Source organism: Equus przewalskii, chromosome 1 (assembly GCF_037783145.1).
Source record: "Equus przewalskii isolate Varuska chromosome 1, EquPr2, whole genome shotgun sequence".
NCBI classification, from domain to species: domain Eukaryota; kingdom Metazoa; phylum Chordata; class Mammalia; order Perissodactyla; family Equidae; genus Equus; species Equus przewalskii.
In genome coordinates, this window is record NC_091831.1 from 157,266,020 (window position 1) to 157,293,510 (window position 27,491).

The following is a 27,491-nucleotide window of genomic DNA, read 5'->3' on the forward strand; positions in this document are numbered from 1 at the left end:
AAAGAATATGCTGTTATAGAATAAAATGTAAAGGTAAAGGTGCAAGTAATTTAGACATAAAAATATACATTGTCAAGTTAGCAGTTTTCTCTTTTTTTCAGGTTAAAATTTTGAATAGGTGATATAATCACATAGTTTAAAAATTAAACGACACAAAATGTATACGGTAAAATGTTTCACCTCCATTCTGTCTTCCATCTGCCCTTCCTTCTGGTAACCACTGTCAACAATGCAAAATAACCAATAACCGTGCTATTTATAGGAGAGATATGGTGAATTGTACTTGAGCCAACCCAAGGATTATAATCCAGAAAGGCCTTTTCCAGAAAGGAAGAAACATTCTGGAGAAGCTGGATTTTCAGTACTGTCTTGTACCATTTTAGAACAAAGAATCATACATTGAACACACCCGGGATACATATTCACCAAAATTTCAAAGAGGTATTTAGTTGCAAATTAGCAAGTCAACTTGACCCTGATGTTTGGAAAGGAAACTTATTTTAGGAGTACTAATGGGGGTGTTACTGATAGGGTGTTACCAATAGGGCATTTTTGGCTCTGTAGGAGGGAAAGTGCACATTCTTAGTTTAATGGTTAAAGCAGATGTACAAAGTATGTTTGATAGGCCATAAATCAGGCTTTCTTTTTTTTTAGTACAAGTCAAATCAGTTTTGAATCAGAATAGTTACCCAGTATATCCCAGTATGTGAGAATCTCGTCACCACTTATTAGTTTCTTGTGGCTTCTTCCAGGATTTCTACAAATATAAATAAATACAAATACATACTCTTATTTTTCTCCTCTTCTTTTCACAGAAGTTAGCCTGCTATTGTACTCTTCCGCATCTTGCTATTTTATTTTATCTTAATGTATCTTGGAGATCTTTTCACATCAGTAAATTAGTATTTTTTTCTTGATGAGTTAGGTCAGTGCTGTCAAGGATACATATCTCTCACCTCAAATTTTTTAGAAACAAAGGAAGAAATGGTCTTAATTTTTAAATTTTTTTAGCCATTTCCCAGTGTGTTTGTTGATTACTAATAGGAATGGAGCCAAAGAGATAATGCCACCCGGTGCCTTTTTAAAATAAGAAGAAGGATGAGAATAGAACTGTTCATTCTGTGCTTTGCCTTCTGTGTAAATTTGATGTAGCTTAGATTTGCAGACTTTTTCCTTGTAAATAGGCCTCTTTTTTCCATAATTACTTTTGGTTTCTAAGGGACATCTTTAGAGCAAACACTGGCTATCTGCCTGGTTTTCCTGTTTTTGTAAAGGTGGATTTTAATAAAAATGGAAAATTTCCTGTCTTCAATCTCTTTGCCAGATTGTTAGTTTGGGCATAAATTAGATTTGGTGTTGTTTGGGATTAATCTGCCTTTGTTCTCTTGTTTTTAGGTCAGAGCCCCCACCCTTCCATTTGCTTTCACTTTCACTTCAATTCTGAGTTGGTTCATTTTAGGAATCTGACTTTATCCCACTTGCAAATCTCTCTTTTTTTCTCGTTCTCTTTCTCTTCTGTCAAGAGATGTTCACACGTTGAGGTATATGAGGTAAGTATTCGGGTTCAAAACTGGTTCAGCTTGAACTAAGAAGCCTGACTTATGGCCTATCAAACACACATTGTATGTCTGCTTTAACCATTTTAGTAGAGAATGCACTCTCAAGATAATAATGCATACCTCCCCTATTGGTAACCTCCTATTGGTAATGACGCTATTAGTCTCCTTGTTGAAGTGAGGGTCATGATAACCTGCTAATTTGCAACTAAATACCTCTTTGAACCTTTGAAAATGTATCCTGGGTTTGTTTACTGTATGTTCCTTGTTCTAAAAAGACATAAGACTGTACTGAAAACCATGCTTCTCCGGAACTCTTTCTAAGGCCTTCCTGTACATAATCCTCACTCTGGCTCAAGTAAAACTCACCTTATTTTTCTTATCTATAGAATAGTTATTGGTTGTTATGCGTTGAACCAGTGGCTACATTTTGAACACTGCAGAATTAGAGCTGGTGTTGATTGGCTGGGTGCACCTCTAGTTAGTAGATATATACAGAACATTCCATCCAAAACCTGCAGAATACACATTCTTTTCCAATACACATGGAACATTCTCCAGGATATATCACACATTAGGCCACAAAACAAGTCTCAATAAATTTAAGATGACTGAAATAGTACCAAATATCTTTTCTGACTACAATGGTATGAAACCAGAAATCAGCTATAGGAATAAAACCAGAAAAGCCAAAAATATGTGGAGATTCAACAAATGCTACTGAACAACTATTGAGTCAAAAGAAATCAAAGGAGAAATCAAAAAATACCTGGAGACAAATGAAAATGAAAATATGAAATGTCAAAATTTATGGGATACAGCAAAGCAGTTCTAAGAGTGAAGTCTACAGCAATACAATTCTACCTTAACACAAAAGAAAAATCTGAAATAAACTATGTAATAGCGCACCTAAAGAAACTAGAAGAAGAACAAACCAGTAGAAAGAAGGAAATAATAAAAATCAGAGTTTAAATAAATCAAGTACAGACTGAAAAAAAATCAATGAAACTAAGGTCTGGTTATTTAAAAAGATAAATAAACTTGACAAACCTTTAGCTAGACTCACCAAAAAAAAAAAAAAAAAAAAAAGAGAGAGAGAGAGAAGGCTCAAATAAATAAAATCAGAAAAGAAAGAGGAACAATTAAAACAGACATCTCAGAAATACAAAAGATTATAAGACAATACCATGAATAACAATATGCTCACAAATTGGATAATCTAGAGGAAATGATAAATTCTTAGAATCGTACAACCTTCCAAGGCTGAATCAAGAAGAAATAGAGAATTTATATAGACCAATCACCAGTAAGGAGATAGAAGCAGAAATAAAAAACCTCCCCCAAAATAAAAGTCTAGGACCAGATGATTTCCCTGGTGAATTCCACCAGACATTCAAAGAAGACTTAATACGTATCTTTCTCAAACTTCCAAAAAATTGTAGAGGAGGGGAAGCTTCCTAACTCATTCTAGGAGGGCAACACTACCCCGATACCAAAACCAGACAAGGATAACAACAAAAAAAGAAAATTACAGGCCAATATCACTGATAAACATTGATGCAAAAATCCTCAAGAAAATACTAGCAAATTGAATATAATACATTACAAGGTCATACAGCATGATCAAGTGGTATTTATTTCAGGAACGCAGGGATGGTTCAACATCTGCAAATCAATCAATGTGATACACCACAGTAACAAAATGAAGACTAAAAATCACATGATCAATAAACATAGAGAAAGCATTTGAAAAGAAACAGTATCCATTTATGACAAAAACTCTGAATAAAATGGGTGCAGAAGGAAAGTACCTCAACATAATGAAAGCCATATATGACAAACCCATAGCTAATGTCATACTCAACAGAGTAAAACTGAAAGCTATCCTTTTAAGAACAGGAACCAGCCAAGGATGTCCATTCTTGCCACTCTTATTTAACATAGTATTGGAAGTCCTAGCCAGAGCAATCAGGCAAGAAAAAGAAATAAAACAGATCCAAATTGGAAAGGAAGAAGTGAAACTGTCACTATTTACAAATGATATGACTTTATGTATCAAAAATCCTAAAGAACGCACCAAAAACCTGTTAAAAATAATAAATGAATACAGTAAAGTTGCAGAATACAAAGTCAACATACAAAAATCAGTGAAGTATCAGAAAGAGAAATTAAGAATACAATGGCATTTACATTTGCAACAAAAGAAATAAAATACCTAGGAATAAACTTAACCAAAGAGGTGAAAGACCTGTACACTGAAAACTATAAAACGTTGTTGAAAGAAATTGAAGAAGACAGAAAGAAATGGAAAGATATTCTGGGTCTTGGATTGGAAGAATTAACATAGTTAAGATGTCCATACTTCCCAAAGCAATCTACAGATTCAATGCAATCCTATGAAAAGTCCAATGACATTTTTAGCAGAAATAGAACAAAGAATCCTAAAATTTATGTGGAATGACAAAAGACCCTGAATAGCTGAAGGAATCCTGAGAAAAAAGAACAGAGCTGGAGGTATCACACTGCCTGATTTCAAAATATACTACAAAGCTATAGTAACCAACACAGCATGGTACTGGCACAACAACAGACACACAGATCAATGGAACAAAATCGAGAGCCCAGAAATAAACCACACATCTATGAAGAGCTAATTTTCGACAAGGGAGCCAAAAACATATAATGGAGAAAGGAAAGTCTCTTCAATAAATGGTGTTGGGAAAATTGGACAGGCACATGCAAAAGAATGAAAGTGGGCCATTGTCTTATACCATACACAAAAGTTAACTCAAAATGGATTAAAGACTTGACTGTAAGACCGGAAACCATAAAAGTCCTAGAAGAAAGGATAGACAGTATACTTTTTGACATTGGTCTTAGGAGTATATTTTCAAGTACCATGTGTGACCTGGCAAGGGAATCAATAGAAAAAGTAAACAAATGGGACTACATCAAACTAAAAATCTTCTGCACAGCAAAGGAAACCATCAACAAAACGAAAAGAGAACATAACCATTGGGAGAAGATATTTGCAAACCATATATCTGATAAAGAGTTAATATCCAAAATATGTAAAGAACTCATACATCTCAACAACAAAAAACCAAACAACCAAATTAAAAAATGGGCAAAAGAGCTGAACAGACATTTCTTGAAAGAAGATATACAGATGGCCAACAGGCACATGAAAAGATGTTCAACACCACTAATTATTAGGGAAATGCAAATCAAAACTACAGTGAGATATCACCTCACACCTGTCAGAATGGTTATAATTAAAATGACAAGAAATAACAAGTGTTGGAGAGGTTGTTGGGAAACTGGAACTCTCATACACTGTTGATGGGAATGCAAACTGGTACAGCCAATATAGAAAACAGTATGGCGATTCCTCAAAAAATTAAGAGTAGAAGTATCATATGATCCAGACATTCCACTGCTAGATATGTATCTAAAGAACAGGAAAACACAATTGTGTAAAGATATATGTATCCCTATGTTCATTGAGGCATTATTCACAATAGCCAAGATTTGGAAACAACCTAAGGGACCATCAAGGTATGAATGGATAAAGAAAATGTGGTAGGTATACACAATGGAATACTACTCAGCCATTAAAAAGGATGAAACCTTGCCATTTGTGACAACATAGATGGACCCTGAGGGTATTATGGTAAGTGAAACAAGTTAGATGGAGAAAGTCAAAAACTGTATAATCTCATGCTGAAATAGAAGATGAAAACAACAACAAAATACATAGAGACAGAGATTACATTGATGGTTATCAAAGGAGAAAGGGGGCGGGAGGACGGTAAAAGGAGTGGATGGGCACCTGTGTATGGTGATGGATGGTAATTAGCCTTTGGGTAGAGAAGGTTTTGTACTCTACACGGAAACTGAAGTATAATAATGCACATCTGAAATTTATATAATGTTATAAACTACTGTTCCCTAAATGAATGAATGAATGACTAAATAAATAAATAAATAAAAGAAAAGAACATTTACCAAAAAAAACAAGATGTGTTCTCAGGAGGTGTAGTCTGGTAAACTGCCCTTGCCTGTCACATATTACAATATATACATACTGCAGATTCTCTCCACATGACACCAGAGAAACACTACAGAAGATTAAGCATTGCCCCCCAATTTTCCCATTGTAAGCATTTTGTAGATCATCTCCTTTTGGTTTACATACACTTACTTTAGATAGATTTCATTAATCAAGTTTGCACATTTTAAGATAGTCATGTTCTAATCTTGTCTTTTTTTGTCAACTGGATTGGATTTGGGGTGTTTAAAAAAACCTCTCAGCAATCAAATATGAATAGAAATTTCCTTGGGCTGACTTTTACTTATGACTGATCTTATCCATCATTTCAAATCATGCTTTCAATGTTTCAAGTGTTCATAGTCTCATTACTAAGATCTCTAAGATTTACTTTCAGATCATCCTGTTGTTACTTTTGCTAAAATTACTGGATTAATAAGGACAATAATAATGATAACAAACCAATAATAACAATGGTGATGACAAACTGTGCATTTGGACTGGGCTCAGTTCTTTATATATATTATGTTTCTCTTTAAATATATTGTCGTTACTTCTCTGTCCCTAGCTCTAGAACAGCTCAGGCACAAAGTTGATGCTCAATAAATATTTCTTCCATGACTGAGATAGAAACAGGGCTGGGAAAGAGTGACCTGGGCCATGGTGGTGGGTGAAATGGCAAGCAGCAAAGATGAGGTTTCAGGAGAGTGGAGACAGGTAGAGGATTCCAACAGCTAAGCACGGGCCAGTGAGTAGCGATTTCATGTGAGGCTGGTTAAACTTGCAAAAGTCGAGAGAGGAAATAATTGAATTCTTGCAAAGACGTTATATTGTGTAGTTCTGTTTCGGGAATTTCCATCTTGGGAGGAGTCCTCCAGTTTTCTGAATCGCTTCCATCCAGTATTGCGTAATTGAAGGGATTGTCTGCCTCTTTCCAGGCCATCCCTACTCCGTCCCCAACCTTTCTCTGTCGGTGTCGATGTCCAGGATCCAGGAATTCTTGCCCGTGGAACTTTTCTCTTCTCCCCATTCAGGCCTGGATTTAGACCCCCAATATGTTCTCCCAAATCCTGTAACCTCCACATCAGCAGTGTTGTTTGCTCGGTCGACCCTGTTTCCTTGTTCAGGAAGCAGCTCAGATTCAGGCTACTCAGTTTTATTCTGAGGTTGCATGATCTAAAGTTTCAAATTTTCTTTCCAATGTCTCACGGTTCGCTGTAGACACACCTGGGAGTGGGGTTGTAGACAGATGGTTCAAGGGTCTCCTGCCGCCTTCTAACCCTCTTCCCGAATAGGCTTCCTTGCCGGAAACCTCGGCCCTGAGGTCTGGAATGGATACAGGGATGAAATGCACTCCTCCAGGAGTCGGGTGGGGAGCCAGACAAGATCCAGCTCCGGGAAGAACTCGGATTAAGTTTGCAGCCAAGCCTGGGGCGATTGAATCAGAGTGTGTCACCTTGGAGAGAGGACTGGCCCGCGTGCTGGGCTGCCATTGGCTCGGGACTTCCGGGCTGGGGATATAAGTCAGCGCGGAGCAGACAGCGCGCTGAGTGCAGCCCTGACCGGCGGCGGCAGCAGCTCAGCTCAGCCGAGCAGATTGCGGCGGAGAAGGGCGGGCTTGTTCAGAGAACGTCTGCAGCACCATGGAGACCGGGTGAGGCGGGCACCAGGCCCGGGGAGCCGTGGCGGCCCCTGGGGAGGGGAAATGGCTGTCACTGAGACCTGGAAACCCGGCTGTGGGCCCTGAGAGAGCCGGGAGAGGGAGCGGGCTCCCCAGAGCTGCAGAGAGCCCTGGCAAGGAGCCTGGGGTCAGGGTCAAGTCTCAGAGCAGTGGGGCGGCCGGCGCGGGCAGGGACGCACGCGGGAATGGAGCCAGGGTGGCGCCAGTGGAGCAGGAAGGGGAGAGGTTTGTAGAGTGTAGTGTACTCGGAAAAGGGACCAGTGTGTTTGTGTGTGTGTGCGCGCGCGCACATTGGGGGTGTAAGTCTAGAGGGGGGCATACCTCCTCCCCCGAGTACGGGGCAAAAGTCTTCCCACTGCACGTGCTCTTCACAGATTCCCATTCTAGAGTCCAGGTAAAGCAACGAGGTAGTTTTGGGGCCCATATCTAGAGTTCCTCCTTCAGAGGAGAGATTGCTCAGGTCCCTCGCCAACACCTCCCTTCCCTCCAAATTGGAGGTCCAATTGAGTTGGGGACGGTGTCTCCAAGGAGATAATGAAACCCTTATTCCGTGAACCGGGCTCCAGGTCCTGCCCACTGGCCCCCACTCCTACCTTTGAAAACCTTTTTCTCTGCTTTGGTCCCGGAAATCCCAGTCCAAGTCTCCAGCGTTAGGGATCGCAATGGCTTTTGGATGCTCAGGGCACTGATGGCCAATGAGGAAGTCCTATGGCTGTGACTAGAAATGCTAGGTGGCCAGGGCTTCACACTTCCTTCATTTCCTTTGTACCTCTTGGGGATGCTCTTTGATTCACTTCTTACTATTTCATTGTTTCTCTTCTACATCCTCCTGTGGTCCCCGCTCTGTTTTTCCTGCCCCTGTCCCTTACTCAGCTACTTCTCTGAGGGAAGCCTCGTGCATTGTGGAGTGATTTGGTTTCAAAGGCTCTGCTTTTGAAGGAAAGAATTTCCTCTGGAGGCTTGGTTAGCTGTGTTCATGGATGTGAGAGAATTGGACTGGAATTGTGAGAAAAATTCTAGATAGATTCTTGGGATGTATGGGTTCTGGATGAGTGTATGTCCTTAGGTCTCTGAAAACCAAAGAACCCTGGTGAAGAGAAGATGGGGGAAGGCAGAGAGGAGAACAGAGACATGGGGGAAAGTGGGAGCAGCTGCAAATGCTGGGGACCTGAACCAATGATTTATGGAGTCATGGATCATTGGAACTTGTTATCAAGTTTTTAATTCATTTTCAAACTGAGCCTCTAAGATAGGTGGGGCTGATTACATTTGTTTGTTTTATCTCTGAGGAAAGTATTCAAAGCACAAGTTTTGCTTGTCTAAAAAGGCAAAATTGGGACTAAAGTCTAAGTTGATTTCTGCTTCCCTTCCGACCAGAAATTTCTAAACCTGGTTTGTGAAACAGAAGTACCTGAGACACTTTTGTAAAAAGTACAGATTCTGGGGTCCTTCCCCAGCCTTATATCTGGAGGGGTGGGCTCCAGAATCTATTCTTAACAAGCTACTGTGAGAAATTTATGCAGTCGGTTCTGCTCCAGCGCTGGCAACCAGAGTATGAACAGGGTCTTCTTTTTTGTGGGGTAGCTTGTCTAGTCCGGGCTTGAATTATCGCTGGCAATTCCATATGACAGGGCTCTGTGTGGGTCTGGGGATCCCGGAAAGAAGGGTCCAATTGAACTGACATGTAGACCACCACTAGGAGTGTTCCTATTGCTCTCTTTGTCAATCAAAAAATTTAGCCCTTAGTATTTTTCTGAAGGAGGATCTGGAGGGTGTCAGTCCAGAAGGAAATTGGATTCATCCCCTGCCCTCAGGGTAGTTAGTCTTAATTACATTTTGAGCATCCTGAGTGGGTACTAAGGAGGGGTGCATTGGGTTTGTCACTGCCCTAAGGAAGGTCTTAGTTCCTTTTTGAGTGTACTTCTGGGCCAGCCTCCTGAGGCCCAGCACTTTTATTCTCCTTGATTTGATTATTTCGCTGTACTTGTCTGTAGGCTAGATGGTCCTTCCTCTAAATCTTTGTCACAAGAGAGAGGTTAAACCTTGCAGTGGTGGCAGAACTGGAGTTGGGGCTGCTGGTGGAGACATAGGCATCATTAATGTGCTAGGAATGAGGGGAGTGTTTCATGTCAGACCTGTAGTGAGTCTGATTCAGAAAGAGGAGAGGGTGGGTGAGCTTAATGTGGCCCCTCCTGAGAAAGAGGAGCCTCCCCTCTGGGGCAGCTCTTTGACCAGATTCTCTGTCCCCTGTCACCTGGGTACACCTGCCAGTCTTTGTGCGCTGAGGGTCATTAGTCTGTGATATGCTTGGGATGGGAGCGAAACTCACCTTGATTTTCCCTTTCTCCTAGGTTCACATATGAAGATTATCAGACCACCGCACAGTGGCTTCTGTCCCACACCAAGCACCGCCCTCAAGTGGCGGTGATCTGCGGTTCTGGGTTGGGAGGTCTGACTAATCAGTTAACTCAGGCCCAGAGCTTTGACTACAGTGAGATACCAAACTTTCCCCGAAGTACAGGTACTGGTCAGGGGAGGGAGGGATGGGACTGAGGGATGTTGATGGGATTCTGATGGGAGGGCGATGCTTCCATGCCTGGAGCTGGTTATCCTCTATAGCATTTGACTGGAGACAACTGTTGTGACAGAGGAGAAAAGACCCCCAGGAATCAGAATGACTTTAGAAGGAAATGTCCCCAGTAGGAATTTCAGAATAGACAGGGCGTGTGTGTGTCATGGTACTATATGATGACCTGTTTCATATGCTTGAATGATTCAGAGCTCCTTAAAGCTCTTCAACACCTCCCCCAAGTGCTCCCCCATATACCATGGTCACCACAGACTCACACACACACCCCTCTCTCATTTCTTTCAGTCTGCAGCATTAATGGAAAAAACAGTGCTGTAACTTCCCAGGACAAGATCAGGCCATCCCTGCCCTATGTCCTCCTGCCATTCCCGATCTCCTAGTTCTAACTCCAGTCCTAGGATAAGGCAGACACTGGTGCACAGCAGCAAATGGGCAGACTGCCATGTTCCTGCAGACAAATGCACCGATAATACGTGAATACACAGGACCTGCTTCACACTGACCCTTTCCAGGGGAAAGGGGCAGATGTCCCCTGTGCACAGTGGCGCTCCAAGGGATCTGAGGAGAGCATATCCAGCATCCCAACAGCAGCCAGAAAGCTCTAAGACTAGGGCTTGGAAAAGGGCCAGGTGAAATAGGGACAAAGATAGTGTGTTTGCTTTACTGATTAATTTCTTAGACCACTAATTTCTCTTGGTTCCTTCATAAATTTCCTGGCTTTCTACTTTCCTCTTTTCCCTGCAGAGCTGTGACGTTTCACAGATATTTTTCAAATCCTTTGGAGCAACTAGGAGACTAGAGTGGGGAGGTGGGAATAGGGTTGGAGAAGGAAATATTAAAAAGAGAGAGGGAGGGCAGAATTTTCTAAGGAAGATAGTAGTGGCGTTGGCACTACCTGTCACTCCTACCCCCAGCGAGAAGGGCATTGCACTTAGTGGTATGTGGACTAACTTTTAAATTTTATGAACCTATTTTTTTTGTATTCCACTTTAGCTTTCTAATCTCTGTCACTTCTGCTCTATTACTGACAATTTTTTAATAAGCTGCTATATCTCTGTTTGTCTGTGAACTCTTCCTCTTGCTTTTGGTGTATCTCCCAGAACCTCCATTCCCTAAGGGATAGGGTGGCCATGTCCATTAGAGGAGAAATGCCAGATAAGGGGCGGTAGTTATGGCTATGATGTCTGGGTGGGAGTTGCCTTCGCACTCCCGTCCCCTGCCTGCCCCATCCTGGGCATGTGTTCCCACAGGACTGTTATGTGGGTCTAATGGAGGAGACTTGTATGGATCCAAGCTCTGCCCATTTCCCCTTGTTCAGTAGCCTCTTTAGAAAGCTAGGATATGCCTTGAGTTCCCTTTCATGAGCGAGGAGGCATATAGTTAGGGTAATAAATAAGAATATACATTTTGAGAATTTTGAAAATTTTTGAAAAGAGTTCTATAATTACTGCATCCACTGTTTCATTATTACCCATTTATTCTACTTTTTCCTCCTATTCTTTTGCAGTATGACCTTCTCCTTCTTAGAAATTTCGTTAAAAAGCCTTTCCTTCCTTTGAAGTATGTTTATACTGAACATCATACCTCCATAGCTTTAATCTCAAGATAGACTTATATACTTAATTGTAAAATTATGATTAATTTCTGCCTCCCCCACTCAACTTAAACTTCTGAAAGCAGAGATGATAACATCTTCTTTTGCTTCATTATGACCTCATGTTGAGCACAATGAGTAGCCTCGTAGTAGGTGCTCGTGGATATGTGTTGTGTGAAACATCATCCCATTCGTTTCCCTTTCTTGTTTGTATACAGTGCCAGGTCATGCTGGTCGACTGGTGTTTGGGTTCCTGAATGGCAAAGCCTGTGTGATGATGCAGGGCAGGTTCCACATGTATGAAGGCTACCCACTCTGGAAGGTGAATCAGGGGCATCAGCCTAGATGAATCTGGAAGAAGGGAGAGAGCCATGTCTCCTATTCTATTACCTAGCTACCTGGTCTAGGTAGATTTTTGCTCCCCTTCTTTCTCTTTCATGATGTATATCATGCATGTCCACGTGGGTTGGTTGGTGAAATTTTAAAGAACAGTTTGTGATCATTTATCTTTTCCTTCTAAGGTGACCTTCCCCGTGAGAGTTTTCCGTCTTCTGGGTGTGGACACCCTTGTGGTCACCAATGCAGCTGGAGGGCTCAACCCCAAGTTTGAGGTTGGGGATATCATGTTGATCCGCGATCACATCAACCTGCCTGGTTTCTCTGGTCAAAACCCTCTCATAGGTCCCAATGATGAAAGGTGTGGATCTTGCTCCTTTGGTTATAGATGGATAGATTGTAAGGACTGGCCTGGGGGTTAGGAGAAAGCTCATTGTATTCTATTCATCTGAAATAATACAACCTGTGCCCCAGGTTTGGAGTTCGTTTCCCTGCCATGTCTGATGCCTATGACCGGGATATGAGGCAGAAGGCTCACATTGCCTGGAAACAAATGGGGGAGAAGAGAGAGCTACAGGAAGGCACTTACGTGATGGTGGCAGGCCCCAACTTTGAGACTGTGGCCGAGTGTCGTCTGCTGCAGAAGCTGGGGGCGGATGCTGTTGGTGAGAAGGGGCATGTGGCTCTAGGCTTGAAGAGGGAGGGATCTGGTAGAATAAGGATGGCAAGAAGTAGGAGATTGTAGAGCTGATGGTAGATTGAGAGAGGATCTGACTTAAAGGAAGATTGAATGAAATTGACTTCTAGAAAGGTACTAAGGTAGTGAGGTTTGGTGTGTTGGGACAACAAACCTCCCCACCCAGCATCAAGGGCTTTAACAGGTGTAATGCTATGACCTATCCATGATTTGATAAGTGTTTCTAAGGATTATTCTAACAAAGATCATTATAGTCACCCTCTGTACCTTGCCTGGAAGACAGAACTGTATTATTAAAAGTGACTTCAAAATTGCCACAGACAGGGGCCTGCCCCATGGTATAGTAGTTACATTCAGCTCACTCTGCTTTAGTTGCCCAGGTTCCGTTCCCAGGCATGCCAAATAGAGAATGACTGGCATGGATGTTAGTTCAGGGCAATCTTCCTCAAGCATAAAAGAGGAAGATTGGCAACAGATGCTAGCTCAGGGTGAATCTTCCTCAGCACAAAAAAAAAGAAAAAAGAAAGAAAGAAAGAAAAGAATTGCCACAGAAGGATAGAGAAATAACGTATTGCAATGGTAATATTATAAGAAAAGTGTAAGGCCCTCTGAGGCCCCACTCCTTTAAGCAGTACAGAACACCCTAAGCTCAACTCTAATTTAGCTGCTTCTTTGCATGTTTTTTGGCATATTAAATTGTCAGTGAGGTAATGAGTACCGGTTAGGCCAAAGGGTGAGGAAAAGAGTCACTTGAGGATCCTGAGAGTTGGTGTCCCTCTTTCTCCCCATCAGGCATGAGCACAGTTCCAGAAGTTATAGTTGCAAGGCACTGTGGACTTCGAGTCTTTGGCTTCTCCCTCATCACTAACAAGGTCGTTACGGATTATGAAAGCCTGGAGAAGGCCAATCACGAGGAAGTCCTAGAGGCCGGGAGACAAGCGGCACAGAAACTGGAAAAGTTTGTCTCCATCCTTATGGCGGGCATTCCACAGTCTGGCTGTGCCAGTTAAGCAGGCCTGGAGTGGTCTGGCCTCTCCCCTATGGGATCCAACTAGCTCCTACCTGCTTTGGCCCTTGCTGGGTTACATGCCTCTGCCCTTAGGTAGTAGCAGACAAGAAAGGAAGTGCCACATCCTTCACGTTCCCCACTCCTCTCACCGGACACTTTTGGTGCTCTATCCTCATTTGCTCCACTGTCTTCTCAGAATACTTCTTCCCCAAGCCCTGCCACACATCCATGCATATACCCAGGATGTGGCTTAGGCCGTTGAACTTGGCACAGTAGCTACTCTAGCTTTTTGAGATGATGCTCTCACATTCCTGGGGCCTCAGTTCTGAGTCCTCTGAAGCACTAGATCCCACACAAGGACCAGCCCAATGTCTCTTGTACTTTTATACTGTCATATTTTGAGAATAAAGAGAAAGATGAAATGACTTCTTCATTTTTGTGCAGTCTGTTATAAGGCTGAGACACAGGTGGAGACTCGTATGAAAGGCTGTGAGACCACATCTTGTGTGACTGTCTGCTTCTCAGATAAGTAGCTAGAACTGAAATGTGGTATGTGAATGCAGGAAAGAGGAAGGAAAGGCAAAGTGACGACACATGAATATGTTTGAATAGATGAGGATGGAAGGGCTAGCTTCTGGCACATGAGGCCACTTCCCTCAGACCAGTCTGCTTCTGTCCCTTGCCTATAGCACTTGTCTGGTGTGCTGTGGTGGCAACCCACATATAAAGTAGAGAAAGATTGGCACAGATGTTAGCTCAGGGTTTATCTTCAAGCAAAAAGATGAGGAAGATGGGCAACAGATGTTGGCTCAGTGCTAATCTTACCCCTCCCCCAAAACATGTAAATTAGACAATGAGATAAATCATACAAATATTGAAAAAGGAATCAAAAAGGGAAGAATCACAAGACTCACCCTAGCATATTGAAAACCTTCAGATGGGTCTCAAAAAGAAAAATGGAATTTATGAAACAGACGTGAATTCAGTTATAACAAGTGGACATGAATTAAGTTATAGCAAAGCTTTTAATAAAACACTGCCTAAGGTTGGGTGGGCTAAAGGGACCCCATACTGCTCTTGCTCTTCCAACCTTAAAGGACTTCAAACAGGCCCATTCTATTCACCCTAGTTTGAAAACATTTTAAAAAGCCAGAAGGTAGAAATCACGAGAAACCTAATGAACAATTACTTGGGCAATGATAAGTCTGCTAAGGTGAATAAGATTATAAAGATTAAAGTGTTTAAACTAATTATATGAAGAGGTTGTGTAAACTTTGCGTGAATGTTTTTTGGAAATGGATGTTATGTCTGGCTGGGAGTACTTCCCCTACACAGTAGTATAATATCGAAACTTGTTGATGGAACCCTAATGGGAGTTTTGATTAGAGGTATTTAAGAGTTGCTAAGATTAAGATAAAACCTTGAAAAAAAATTAGTATGTTTAAATAAACTATATGAAATGATTGCATCTTTTTTGCCTGATTGTATTATAGATTATGCTATGGAGATAAACATTGTGTCTCACATTTCCTCTGCCTGATACTATAACAGCACATAAATCCACTCTCCAGGCAACAATAACTAAACACATTAAAGGAGAGCTTACTTTAAAATGGCCAAAATGGGACCATTTCAGTTTACTCAAACTGATATATTTGCATATGCAATTGGAAAAAGCTGGCTATAAAATTAACCAATCAGAAGCCTATTTTAATCTTTTGAGATTCTAAAGGAAATCAGGAATACTTTACTGCCTCTTTAAGAGAAAATAATTAAGTAATTAACATGCCAGATTAGGGGACCTCAGTGGCCTTGCTAGCAAAATGAAACCAAATCTGCTGCTCCTCTCTCACTGAGCTTCCGTACTTCAACTCCTTTGAAATTCCTGATCTAAAATTAAGCAAGTAAAAATGGGTAAACTTTTGAGACAATATGAAATTCTAATGGTCATTCTGGGGAACCTGTTTCAGATGAGCTGACCTTAAGGGGACACCCTTAAAAGAGGATTCAAAACCTCTCACCTGCTTAATATGCAGAAACTTCTAAAAGACAAAAGGATCCTTACAGCAAAAACAAAAGAATCTTTAGTAACAAAAACTTTTGCCATCTGAGCAGGTCCATCTGCCAAGGAGAAATTTGGATTCGTGTTCTTTTGAGTTTTGTACTTGAGACCTGGATAAAATTTTGAAGATCTCTGTTTACGTCTATCTGTCTCCGTATATATTTGTCTGTCTCCAGATGATATAATTTCTAAGGATCTCTATTTAATTTTCTTGAAGTTGATGCTTATATAAATTATTGCAAAATGTAATAGAAACTAACCCAGATATCTTTCAAGTTAACATGATATAAAATAATCTTTGATAAATAAAAGCTTGTTTAAGTTTGTTGGTTTCATTAAACATTTTTCAGAGTTATCAACATTGGTTATGATACAAACATGTTATCTCTTACAAAATTTGTCAGTGAAAATAACTTAGAATAATAGCTTATTTTGTCTGATGTCTCATGAGGGCTTTGTAGGCTATCTAAATATAATTATTTGGAATGAGTAAATTAAATAGATGTGTTATGGTGTATGTACTTAAAACAAGTTAAGATGCTGGCTAACTGATTTAATGTCACCTAAAGTTTTTGTGAGTAATGAAGCTTAATTCTTGGGAACAAATGATTTAGATAGAGGAAATGGGTAAGAGTTTTTGGGTGCAATAATTATGTTTTCTGGCCTGTATACTTGAAAAACAGCTTCCAAAATCTTTTTGGTAGGTTAAAACTTTGGAGTTTGGCTAAGTTAAATTATCTGATGAAATTTATTGAGTATCTAGGTCATTCCACATAAGATAAAATATTAGAAATTGATTACTGGGCATAGATTGTCTGCCTTTGGTTTCTCATCTCAGAGAAACTGAAAGATGCTTAAGTTTTTAATAAACATATTTTGTGCCATGCTAGGGACTTTTCTGTGAGAAAACACATATATTTCTAGAAAGTCTGTATCCATGGAAAGTAAAATGTATCTTTTCAGTAAAGAAGGTATAGAGAATAGAGGTATTTTTGTTTCTTTTGTTAAAAAATGACAAATTTGTCCTAAAGTACTAGGAAAGGATAAAGAAAAGAAGGCATGGGACAAATTCTGAATATAAAAGCATATGACAGAAGTTTTGTGGAAGTAAAACCCTGAGGATTTTTGTGTATGGTCAAGTTGGCCAAGATTAAAATTTCAATTAAATGAATGAGTTTCAATATCAAACATAAACTGGTGCAAAATTAGAATTTGGCTTTCTCTCTCTTAAAAAGGATAATTCTCTTGAAACTTTGGTCTGCTCTGGATAAAGAAATGATAAAAAGTTTTCCCTTATTTTTGAGTAAGTTTACCTAAAAGACAATCTATATTTTGTTAAAATAAGGTCCTATGTTCAAAAGGACTGAAATTTCTCTATTAAGGGTTTTTTCTTTTTTTTTGACTGTTTTAACTCTCTGCTTGCTTTTGACTACTTCTGTTGTCACTTTGGTTAAATGAATAACTAAGCATTGTTTCCTATTTGACCAAGTGTTTTAAAACTTTTTTTTATTTTTAATGAACTTCTCCCCAAAATTAGTCTTTCTTTTGACTTAAAAAGGGAAGCTTTAGGAATTTCCAATGAGCCCAGGGACTTCTCAAAGAATTTGTTCTCTCTTTCTATAAAGGGGAAGATATTAAACCAATTAAACTATTTGGTATGTTACATAACATGGACAGCATTGTCAAATAAGTGGTGATAAACCTTCTTAGGTTATATTGTGTGGGTAAATGTTATTAATATGTGTTTAAGAAAAATTATATAACATTCCTAAAATTATGATCTGTCCTGTTTATCAGTGATAATTCTGGCTATTATCTCAAAGTGTTATCTGTCACATCTTTGTCAATTGCCATTTTTTAATGCTTTGTTATTTGCAGAGAGCTGTTGTTTTATTCTGATATTTTAGCAGATGTGTTTCATCTTTGGAGAGATTCATGAAAAGGACTCTGACACTTGCTCTAGGATACAAGTTTGTGATAAACTTTCAGAATATGAAACTGAGTTAGACAAGAAATTAAAGAACTGTAATGGAGAAACTGATGGTCTCATGAAACTGCTAATAGAAGATGAAGAGTTGATATAACGGGAGTAAATAAACTGATAAGGATAATTATAATTTTTATGACTTTTAGTTTGAAATATTGCTGATTTTAAAAAATGTTTTGTTTTTCCTGATTTAAGGAAAATTTTTCTCTTTTTTCTTAAGGAACTATGACTTATAGCAATTTGTAAGCAGAACTGAGGCATTTATCTTTTTCCAGAATTTAGAAACTCTTGATGAGTGAGTGTTCTTAATAGCAATATAGATGTTTGCATAAGTTCAGTAAGAATCTGTTCTTATAAAAGGCTACAATTGGAAATACTGGTTATATTACCAAGGCTTTGACTGGACTGTCATATTTGAGAAAAACATACATCAACTCAGACATGACCATACAGCTTTTGAGAAACAAAGGTTAACTTTATGAAATAAAGTCACTTGGAAATATTGGACTGGTACCTTGCTTACAGTGTTTCCAACACCTTACCAGATGAGTAAAGAAGGTCTCTTCCCTAGGAGGTACAAGGAGCCTCAGGATATTTTGGGGAACCTCAAGAGAGGAAAGGAATTCACCCAAATCTGTAGGTATTGCAGACAGAGTCTGATGACAAGTCCTTGGCTTGGCTTTCCTGGCCTCAAGAGGCCCTTAAAATTCAATCTTGAGATTCCTTATAAAAAGGTCCAGCAAAGCAGATTTAAAAGAGCCTATATGACAGTTGCTATTCTTTCTGTGGTAAAAATGAGAGTGATTTAGAGAGAAAAATTATGTTTGAATAGAAACTATAGTACACATTTGTGGATGTTGGATTTTGGTTCTATTATTTGTCTTTGATGTTTTTCTTTTCTATCTGTAAACTGCACTGGATCCTGAATCCTTCTAGTTTCCTTAAATACTTGTTACAGATCTCCAAATTAATATTTTCATTTTTTTTCCTTCCTTTTAATCTGGAATCATTGAGAACTGAGACCACTCTTTTTCCTGAAGCTTTGCACAATGAAATTGGAAAACTGGAAGTAAACTTAAGACAGCACCATGATAGTCCATGTTTGGGCAATCTTCATACCTGTTGTTGCGTAAGCCACTTAAAAGGTATACCTGAATGCCTGATGATGTCATCAGAGACATTTTGAACTGCAGGGGATTCTTCAACATAGACATCTAGAGATCTTCTCAACTGACTGTCCCCTGGACTCAAAATTTAGTTTATAGTTTGTTCCAATCATTAACCTTGCTTTTCTTTTTGTTTTTCTAGAAAAGCTTCTTATCAAATACCTGGTTACTTGCTTACACAATATAGGCTTAACTTTGGGAGACCCTTCCTATTATCTAGAGATGACCAAAGAGACCTGGAGGGAACCTGAAACAAGGAACTAGGCACTAGATGTTCCTCTGCACCATCTTTGTTGTGGAGATTAGGTCCTCTTAAAATCCTGGAAGCACAAGATGAGTCCTTACGAGAAACACCACAAGGAATGGGAACCATGCAATAGAAGTACATCACAACCTGGATCACCAAAACCTTGTCTGGCTTTAGCTCTAGACATTGACTCTTCTGACTGGACAAATGAACCCCTGACCAACCACAAGTTGCTATCTAGAAGATGGTCTTCTGAAGATAAGCAATGAATAACTCCCAGGTTCTTACCTTACTTGTTGGACTATTACACAGAAACTACTTGGCTACATCAGATTTCACCTGAGATTCCAGGCCCTAACCTTGATTGGTTTACAGATCACTTCTACTGGGATTAAGGTCCATTATGGAGGGGATACTAAACTTTGGGCTGTCTATTTTGCTAATATGTGTGGTCATCTATGTAATTGTAAAGTGTAGACTTATATGTTGTTCCAAAGCCATTGATCAGAGTACTGAAATATTAGTCACGCAAAGCATGTCTCGCTCTCCTCATCTGGTACCTCAAAATATTTACAGTAAAAGTAAAGCAGTTTCATTCATCTAAGCTTGATCTTCACCCATTCACGGTAGGAAGCAACTAGAGCAGTCTTCACCCCCATTCCCCAAGATTGAGGAATGATCATAAAACAGTGGGGGTTAAAACCTAGGATGAAAGAGTTAAAGTTTTCCCAGATTAGGATGAAACCATGCCTGTACCCACAAGGTTAACAGGGGAAACAAAGTAACCAAAGTTTCTGAGCTTGCCTTGCAGAACAGCAGGAGGACTTCTGATAAGACAGTAGCTTGCTGACAGCCCTCCACCTGACTAAGCATAATGCAGGAGCATTGACAAGCTAAAAAGACTGATTGTAAGCTTCACACATCAAAGACTAAGATCCACCACACACAACACATAGAACACCCCTGACTTTGCACAGGCAGCCCATGAAGAAATATGAAAGACAGTTGCCCCTGTACAGAGGGCTCTTAGAACTTCAGCCCCCATGGCCACATGCTGCCCCTCCGTGTCTTATTCTGCAATATACTTTGGAAGAATGCTTAGAACTGCATGTAGTTAAGCTAATCTGCAACTGGTAGAAAGAATTACTTGCTAGCAGAAAATTTACGTCCTCTGCCCAGACTCTTCATTCTTTCCCAGATAAGGAAGGAACTGAGGTTTTCTTAGATTCCTCAGCAATGTTGCATTCAACAGATCTTCTGTGGAGAGGCACTCAACTTTCTGTTGTCATCCATCACCTGACATTTCTGAGCCCCACTTCCCAACCCCATTTGCCTTATATAAGTCATTTCCAAATCAGTTCCTTTTAAATTTTTTTTTTTTTTTTTTTTTTTTAGGATGATAGGCTGCCATCTTGCAATTTGCTAGCTTATCGCTTATTAAGTTCTTTCTCTACCACCGCCTGCTTGGCCTTTTATCTAGGGTGAGCAGATCGAGCTCTTGCTGGGTATCAACCTCAGCTTCTTTTCATAGCTGCCACTTCCTTGTTAAGCCCTCAGTATATTTCCTCTTGATTTCCTTCTCTCCACTCCTCAACCTCTCACAGCCATAGACTCTAACCCTCTTCTTTTGTCTTGCCTAAACCATAACCTTTTTTTGTGTTTGACTTAATTCTCTCGTCTTGTTGAAAGGTACAGATGTTTCTTTCTCTAATGACTTTGGGGGTCTTGAGCTTATGTGGTTTCATCTATGTTCCAAGAAGAAGCTCTAAGCAACAACCACCATGGGCCTATCTGCTCTGAACTGGTCCAGACCTCCACCACAAGAATGACAACTCTGCAGACAGAGAATTGTACTAAAGTAACTGTCTTCATTAACATCCTAAAGTCTCTTCTGGGATGGGCAAAATAGCTATTTGTAGTTCATGCTATGTATATAAAAGCATCATTTCAAACCACGCATGTGCAAACTTATGCCACCTCTACATGTGATGATGAAACTTCCTATTTGTATATTCTTTCCCTGGCCCAAATAAAGGCACCTACATCCATGTGCTAGGCGAGCAATACCTTTGTGAAATTATTCCCAGTGGGCTCTATTTTCTTTGTTGCAAGCCAAAAATAAAATTTCTGCTTTGTGTGACAACTATTTCTGGTATAGTTTGATTAACTTACCAAGAAGGGGACTCAGGTCTGGTCTGGTAACAAATTGGTTACCCTGGTGGGACCTCTGTCCCTCTGAGGCTATATTCTTCCAGCTCTCTGGTTTACAGTACTGGAGGTTGAGGGGTCAGCCTCACAGGCAGGGTGATGCTTTCTTCTTGGTGTTTGTGCCGCCAATTTGACATTGCTTCCCCACTGGGAGACCCAGTGGCTACACTGAGCATATTGCTCCAAGGATCTCTTGATGGAGGTAAGTGGTGCAATCCCCACAGGATAACTATAAGTTATTTCTCTACATTGTCTCACTAACCAGGCTGCCTGATCCTTGGGTTTAAGATTGCTTTAGCCTTGGGTTCAAGTCCCAACATTCGTTTGTGGAACCTGGGTTTTGAGTTCAGATCCCCATCTGGAGGCAGCCTGGCTCATGGGAGTGAGAGTTCATGTTTGGTTGGAAGGATTGCATGACCTGGCTACTCTCGAAGAGCTGATGTTTGGCTCTGGCAAATGGGAGCAATCCTTGCTGACTAGTTATTGGGCAGTGAAGGCTTGAGGCCCATTTGAGTTTGTCACTGCTGGGGCTTGATGACCTTCTGAGGGCCCTTTTGTGTTTGTGTTTCTAAAGTGGCAAGGGGTGGGTTTGAGTCCCCCTGCCCTGGGAGCCACTGAGTCTTTATGTTTGTGTAGTGTCTGTGACAGAAGGAACTGATCCCCTGTGGCTGGGGTTAATTCTCTCAGAAGTTACAGAGTCCATCTCTCAGTCTTGTTTTGCAATTGTGGAAAAAGGCAGGGTTCGGTCCCTGCAGGCTGAGTTCAGAATGTTTGTGACCTGTGTGGGTGCCGGTCAGGGACGCCCAACAGAAGCTTTGCCTTAAAGTGACAGAATATTTATCATGGTTTCTTTCTCTATATCCTTAACAAACTGGCTCTAGGTCTCTCAGATCTCTCCCTGTGCCTCAGTTTCTTTACCAGCAGTCATTGGGAAGAACTCAATGCCCTCCTGTTCTTCTTTCCCTCACACTTTCTGCTAGAGAATTTCCATTGACCTCTCCCAGATTTCCTCCTAAAATCTGCCTGGAGTAATTTAGTCTCCTTAGTCATCCACCCTCAGGAGGTAGCTTTTGCTTTTGGTGGTGAAAGAAACTAGGTTTGGCACATGAAAAGACGTCTTTGGTAACTGACAGAACTCATGCACGGCAGTGCCAAGGTACTTGCCATCTGAGTGCTTGGTCTGATTTTCCTTTAGTGGATTTTGGATGTGTCAGTTCTTTGTTTTTGTCCTTGTGCTAACCTTTTTTTAACAAGACTGGCTGGAAATGATGGACTTTCTGTAAAATGATTACATCTCTTTTGCCTAATTAGGGATTATGAGAGCATATAAATCCACCCTTCAGACAGTGTTAATTAAACATGCTAAAAGAGATTTCACTTTAAAATTGTCCAAATGGGACAATTTCAGTTTACCCAAACTGACCTATTTACACATGTAGTTGGAAAAAAAGCGAGCTATAAAACAAATTAAACAATGAATGAGAAGACTATTTTAGCTTTTGAGGCCTCTAATCAAGGTCAGAAATCCCATACTACCTCTTTAAGAAAAAATAATTAAATAAGCCAACATGCCAGGAAAACGAAACCAAGTCTGCTGTTCCTCCCTCCTCTCTTACTGAGCTCACCAACTTCAACTTCTCCCAAATTCCAGACCTAAAATTAAACAAGTGAAAATAAGTAAACTTTTAAAATATCTTACAGTGGCAGTGGCCATTTTGGGGAACTGTTGTTTCAGATACATCCACCTTCAGGGTCACCCTTGGGAAAAAAAGAAGAGGATTCAAAATCTCTCACAGTGGAATGCATTCTTTGATTAATATGCGGAAGCTTCTAAAAGATAACATGACTTTAAAAACAGCTGTAAAAAGGATCCTTACAGCAAAATGCAGAGAAAAAAAATCTTGAATGAGAATCTTTAGCCATCTAAACAGGTCCCAATTTGGATCCAGATTCTTTTAAGTTTTGTGCCTACAACATGGCCAAAATTTTAAAGATTTTTCTTTGTGTTTGTCTACATGTCATTGTATGTGTGTCTGGATGATATAATTTTAAAAGAGATTTCTGTTTAATGAATTTAAGAGCTTATACAAATTTTTTTTTCAGTGTAGTGAAAACTAGCCCAGATGTCTTTCAAGTTAGCATGATGTAAAGTGACCTCTGGTAAATAAAACTTGTTTAAGTTTGTTGGTTTAATTAAAACAGACATGTCCTCAGAGATATCAACATTGGATATGATGTAAACATACAGCCTTTATAAGTCAAATAAACTCGTATTATCTCCGTTAGAAAATTTGTCAGCAAGAATAATAACTTAAAATAGTAGCTGATTTGGTCTGATGTCTCATGAAGTTTTTATAGACAATCTAAATAATTATTGGAAATAGGTAAACTAAATAGATATAAAAATGATAAATCACAAAAGGTAAATGTTTTTGGGAGAACTTTTTAAGAATAGTTATGTATTCTGATTTATGTACCTAAAACAACTTCAAGTAACAGCTAACTGCTTTAGTGTCACAGAAAAAAATAATGTTAAATGGTCATGTCCTGTATGACTCCATTTACATAACATTTGTATAACGTGGAAAACATAATAGCAGTTGCCAGTGGTTAGGATGATGGCGATAGGGATACAAGTCTGACTGTAAACAGAAACCACAGCGGGGATCTTTGTGGTGATGAAATAGTTCTGTATCTTGATTGCAGTGGTGGTTACATGAATCTACTAGAAATAAAATGACACAGAACTACATAGACACACACACACACACACACACTATACCAATGTCAATGTACTATAGTTAAGTACAATGTAACCACTGGGGGAAGCCGGGTGAAGGGTACATGGTGTTGGCCCTCAGTGTATTGTCTTTGAAAATTCCTATGCATCAATAAATATTTCAAAATAAAGAAGTTTTTTTAAAGTGTTAATTCTCATTACAGAAGTTTTACATAATGGTATAGAGAAACACATATAAGACCCTCACTGAGACTGTTATTTACCTTTTGGTGCATATCCTTGAGGTGTTCTCCCACCCCATCCAACCCTGTGTTGATGTTAAGTTCAACATGTCCATGAAAATGACAAGTTGAGATGTCAGCTGAATATAGTGAAGAGACATATAGAGTTCAAAAGAGTCTGAGCTGGAGATCTAAATTTGGGGGATATCAGCATATGACTAGGCATGTAAGTCATGAGACTGGATGAGAGTGACTGTCAAGATCAGGTTGATTTTTCCTTTGTTTTATTTTTAGAAGAGAAAAATTCCCCACTTGTTTATTGATTAAAAAAAGACCAAGTAGAGGAAAAACTGATAATACAGGAGAGAAAGGAGGGAATTGTTAGAGCAATGATTTTGAGTGCTCAGACTCTAGGGGTGGATTGCCTGAGTTTACATGTATAAATGTGTTATTTTATCTATAAATTACACTTCAAGATGGTAAACAGCATGCTTGCTGTAGATGGTTGGATCTGGTGATGTGGTTGAGAACCACTGGTTTAAAAGAATCAGTAATGGAGAACAGCCCAGTGGTGTAGTGGTTAAGTTTGGTGTGTTCTACTTTGGTGGCCTGGGTTCATGGGTTCAGATTCTGGGCGCAGACCTACACCACTCATCAAGCCATGCTGTGGCAGTGACCCACATACAAAGAATAGAGGAAGATGGGCACAGATATTAGCTCAGGGCCACTCTTCCTCACACACACACACACAAAGTAATAGTCAGGGGCCTTGCTACACTGCACGCACAGGACCCTTCCCTTCATTCTGCAGCTGTGGCTGCTACTGCCTAATTACAGTTGACTGGATATAAGAATCCAGGTCAGCCTTGGGCTGGAGGCTCCTCAGCTATGAAGAGTTTCTTAAGATGGGAGACATGGAAAGAAAAGAGGGGAAAGCATGCTGAATAACGTTTTACTAGTAAGGTATCCAACTCTGCTGTGGGGCACAAATAAGGCATTAGATGAGCTTTTTTTCAAGAGTTTTTGTCACTCACATGCCCATCAGATACACTAAAGTCCAAGGTGGGAGCAGTAGAGGGAGGCATTTTTCCAGAGAGAGATGTGTTATTCAAGATGTTCCAACGCTTAAACGTGGTCTTCCATTAGGATCCCAGAGTGCTCAGTGGTGTGCAGAGCATAGCATCAGTTTACCCACCAAAGACAAAGGGATCTGGCCTATTAAGGATATTTGGCAAACATCTTGGTAGTGAATGCTTCCTTATGATATTGCGTGGTGTAATTCTTCTTGCAGAAACAGTTCTGATGTCTCTGCTCTGCTCAAGAGTGGCCAGCCAAGGGTGAGTAGAAACTGAAACTTAACCCCTGCTCTGCTCAACAAACTGTACAAAATGGCACAGGGTTGACTTCATCCAGAGGACGGGATTTTCTTCCAATCCATACAAAGGTGTTGTTTAGGCCATCTGGGGACCTAAATAGATGGCTTTACATTTTAGTTCATTTCACATAAATGACCTCACATAACCCTTACAACTTGTCCAACAAATAAGAAGAACTATAACTATTATTCCTGTTTTACAATAAAATCAAGGCCTCAGGATAAGTGTCTTGTGGAAGGCTGCATAGGTCCTGGGTGCAGAACAGGAATGCGACCCTGGTCTACAGACTCCCATCCTCTGTTCCTTCTCTCTGCCTTGCCCCTGATAGTCTGTTCCAGTTGACGTCAATTCTCATGGATCTAGAGAAGAATTGGTTACCATCAATGCCCAAAACAATCTTGCACATATAAGATGGATATTTTTAGGTATTATTAAGAATCATAAAAACTCATATTTGTAAAATGAACTCTCATAAACCTGCTCACAATCCATAGAAACAGACCCTTCTCACCTCTGTGAGAACTTGGACTCTTAGAATCCTTTCATCCCCTCTCTAATCACTGCAGTTCCCTGATCTGGGTCCTTACCTGTTCAGGCTCTGCATAGCCCCGGCTCCACTTGGCAGATGACCCTCTGGGGGAGTTATCACACTATGTCTTGTTCTTTCTCACTGAGTGATTTTGGCAGCTTCTGTAATGTTGGAGGAGTTTTGTTAATAACATATGATCAGTAAAACAGACCACAACCACTCGACTCTGGTACAACAGGAACTTCCAGAACCAACAAAGTCTATAGAAGCTGCTCCCAAAGATTACCTGTAGCCCACGGATCCCTCTTGCCAAGTTCTCTTCTTCTCACAGCCTACACCTCTGCTAGGAAAGATGCCAGCTCACTGACCTTCTGGTTGTGTTCTCTATAAAAATTATGTTCATTCATTGATATCAAGCAGCATAAGTAACATTCACTGACTTCTTTGAAATAGGCTTAAAAATTATCTTTAGAGACATTCTGTGTAAAGACTTTTTTGAAATGTCTTTATTATCTGGTTTTAAACAACCAGATTTCCTTGTAAGTTGCATTATTATTTTTTATGAATCTACATAAATTTTCACATTTGAAAATTATCAGATATAAGGTAATCACAGGCATTTTATGGCTCTGTCACCGGCAGGTAGTTTTTAGTTTACTCTAATGCTTGCCTGAAGGCTCTGCCTTAAATTATAGGCCAGAATTTGTGTCTTCAATAAAGAAGGACAGTCTCAGAACCTCGTAAAACAGACTGTACCAGAAACTTCCAGCTATTGACACTTTCCATCACTTAGACAACTTTCGTACCAAACCGGAGGACGGAGTCAAGATTTACACAACTCTTTTTAGTCAAAAAGCAGACAGCTTCATGAGACTGCTAACTCAAGATCCACCAGAAAAAGAATTAGTTGTGTAGGACAAATGAACTGATAAGGCAAATTTGTGGTTATTTATTTGGAATATTGGTTTATTGTTCTACCTTAGTGTTGATGCTGTTTTAATGTCCTATTCTTAATATTTAAAGAAGGCTCTTTTCTTTCTTCTTAAATTCACTTTAATCCATTATTTTCAAGTTAAAATAAACATTTATAGGTGATACCTGATTCTCACTGACCCACACACACAGCCAAGAATTCAGAAACTCTTACCAAGTCCCCTTACTTTTCATGACAGTATGTTATTTGCATAGGTTCAGTGAGTTTGTTCTCCTTTTAAGCAGGATGTAATGGAAAAATCAGTTATGCAATGAAGGCCTTTCCCAGAATGTCATTTTTGAGAATGATGCTCCTTTAATGCCTTATGATGAACTAATGCCTGCAAAGTCCTCTCAGGACACTTGCCTAGGACCTGGCTTACAGGGTCCAAGCTTTGCAGGAGGTGGGAAACATCACCTCCTGGCAGGCCAGGAAATTTAGGAAATTATGGGGTGCTTGGGAAGAAAG

General features: G+C 40.0%; 1 protein-coding gene and 1 long non-coding RNA gene across 3 annotated transcripts in view; one reads left to right on the forward strand and one right to left on the reverse strand.

Moving 5' to 3' along the window:
- LOC103565260 (purine nucleoside phosphorylase) overlaps positions 1–13,939 on the forward strand; it is a 57,803-nt gene extending 43,864 nt beyond the window's left edge. The window contains exons 1-6 of one of the 2 annotated variants that reach the window (XM_008541260.2): positions 6,515–7,261; positions 9,640–9,809; positions 11,691–11,794; positions 11,994–12,169; positions 12,283–12,473; positions 13,298–13,939. In XM_008541260.2, coding sequence (XP_008539482.2) covers positions 7,251–7,261; positions 9,640–9,809; positions 11,691–11,794; positions 11,994–12,169; positions 12,283–12,473; positions 13,298–13,515 — 870 coding nt within the window. In that variant the 5' untranslated portion in view covers positions 6,515–7,250 and the 3' untranslated portion in view covers positions 13,516–13,939. Of the gene's footprint in view, positions 1–6,514; positions 7,262–9,639; positions 9,810–11,690; positions 11,795–11,993; positions 12,170–12,282; positions 12,474–13,297 lie in introns of those variants that run through there. The other variant, XM_070584772.1, reaches the window with a different exon arrangement.
- Positions 13,940–25,743: 11,804 nt separating this feature from the next.
- Positions 25,744–26,435, reverse strand: LOC139077375 (uncharacterized). Its single transcript, XR_011529834.1, has 3 exons — positions 26,337–26,435; positions 26,109–26,211; positions 25,744–25,880 (listed from the first exon to the last, which is right to left on the reverse strand). It is a non-coding gene; the product is annotated as an uncharacterized lncRNA (long non-coding RNA).
- Positions 26,436–27,491: the final 1,056 nt, after the last annotated feature.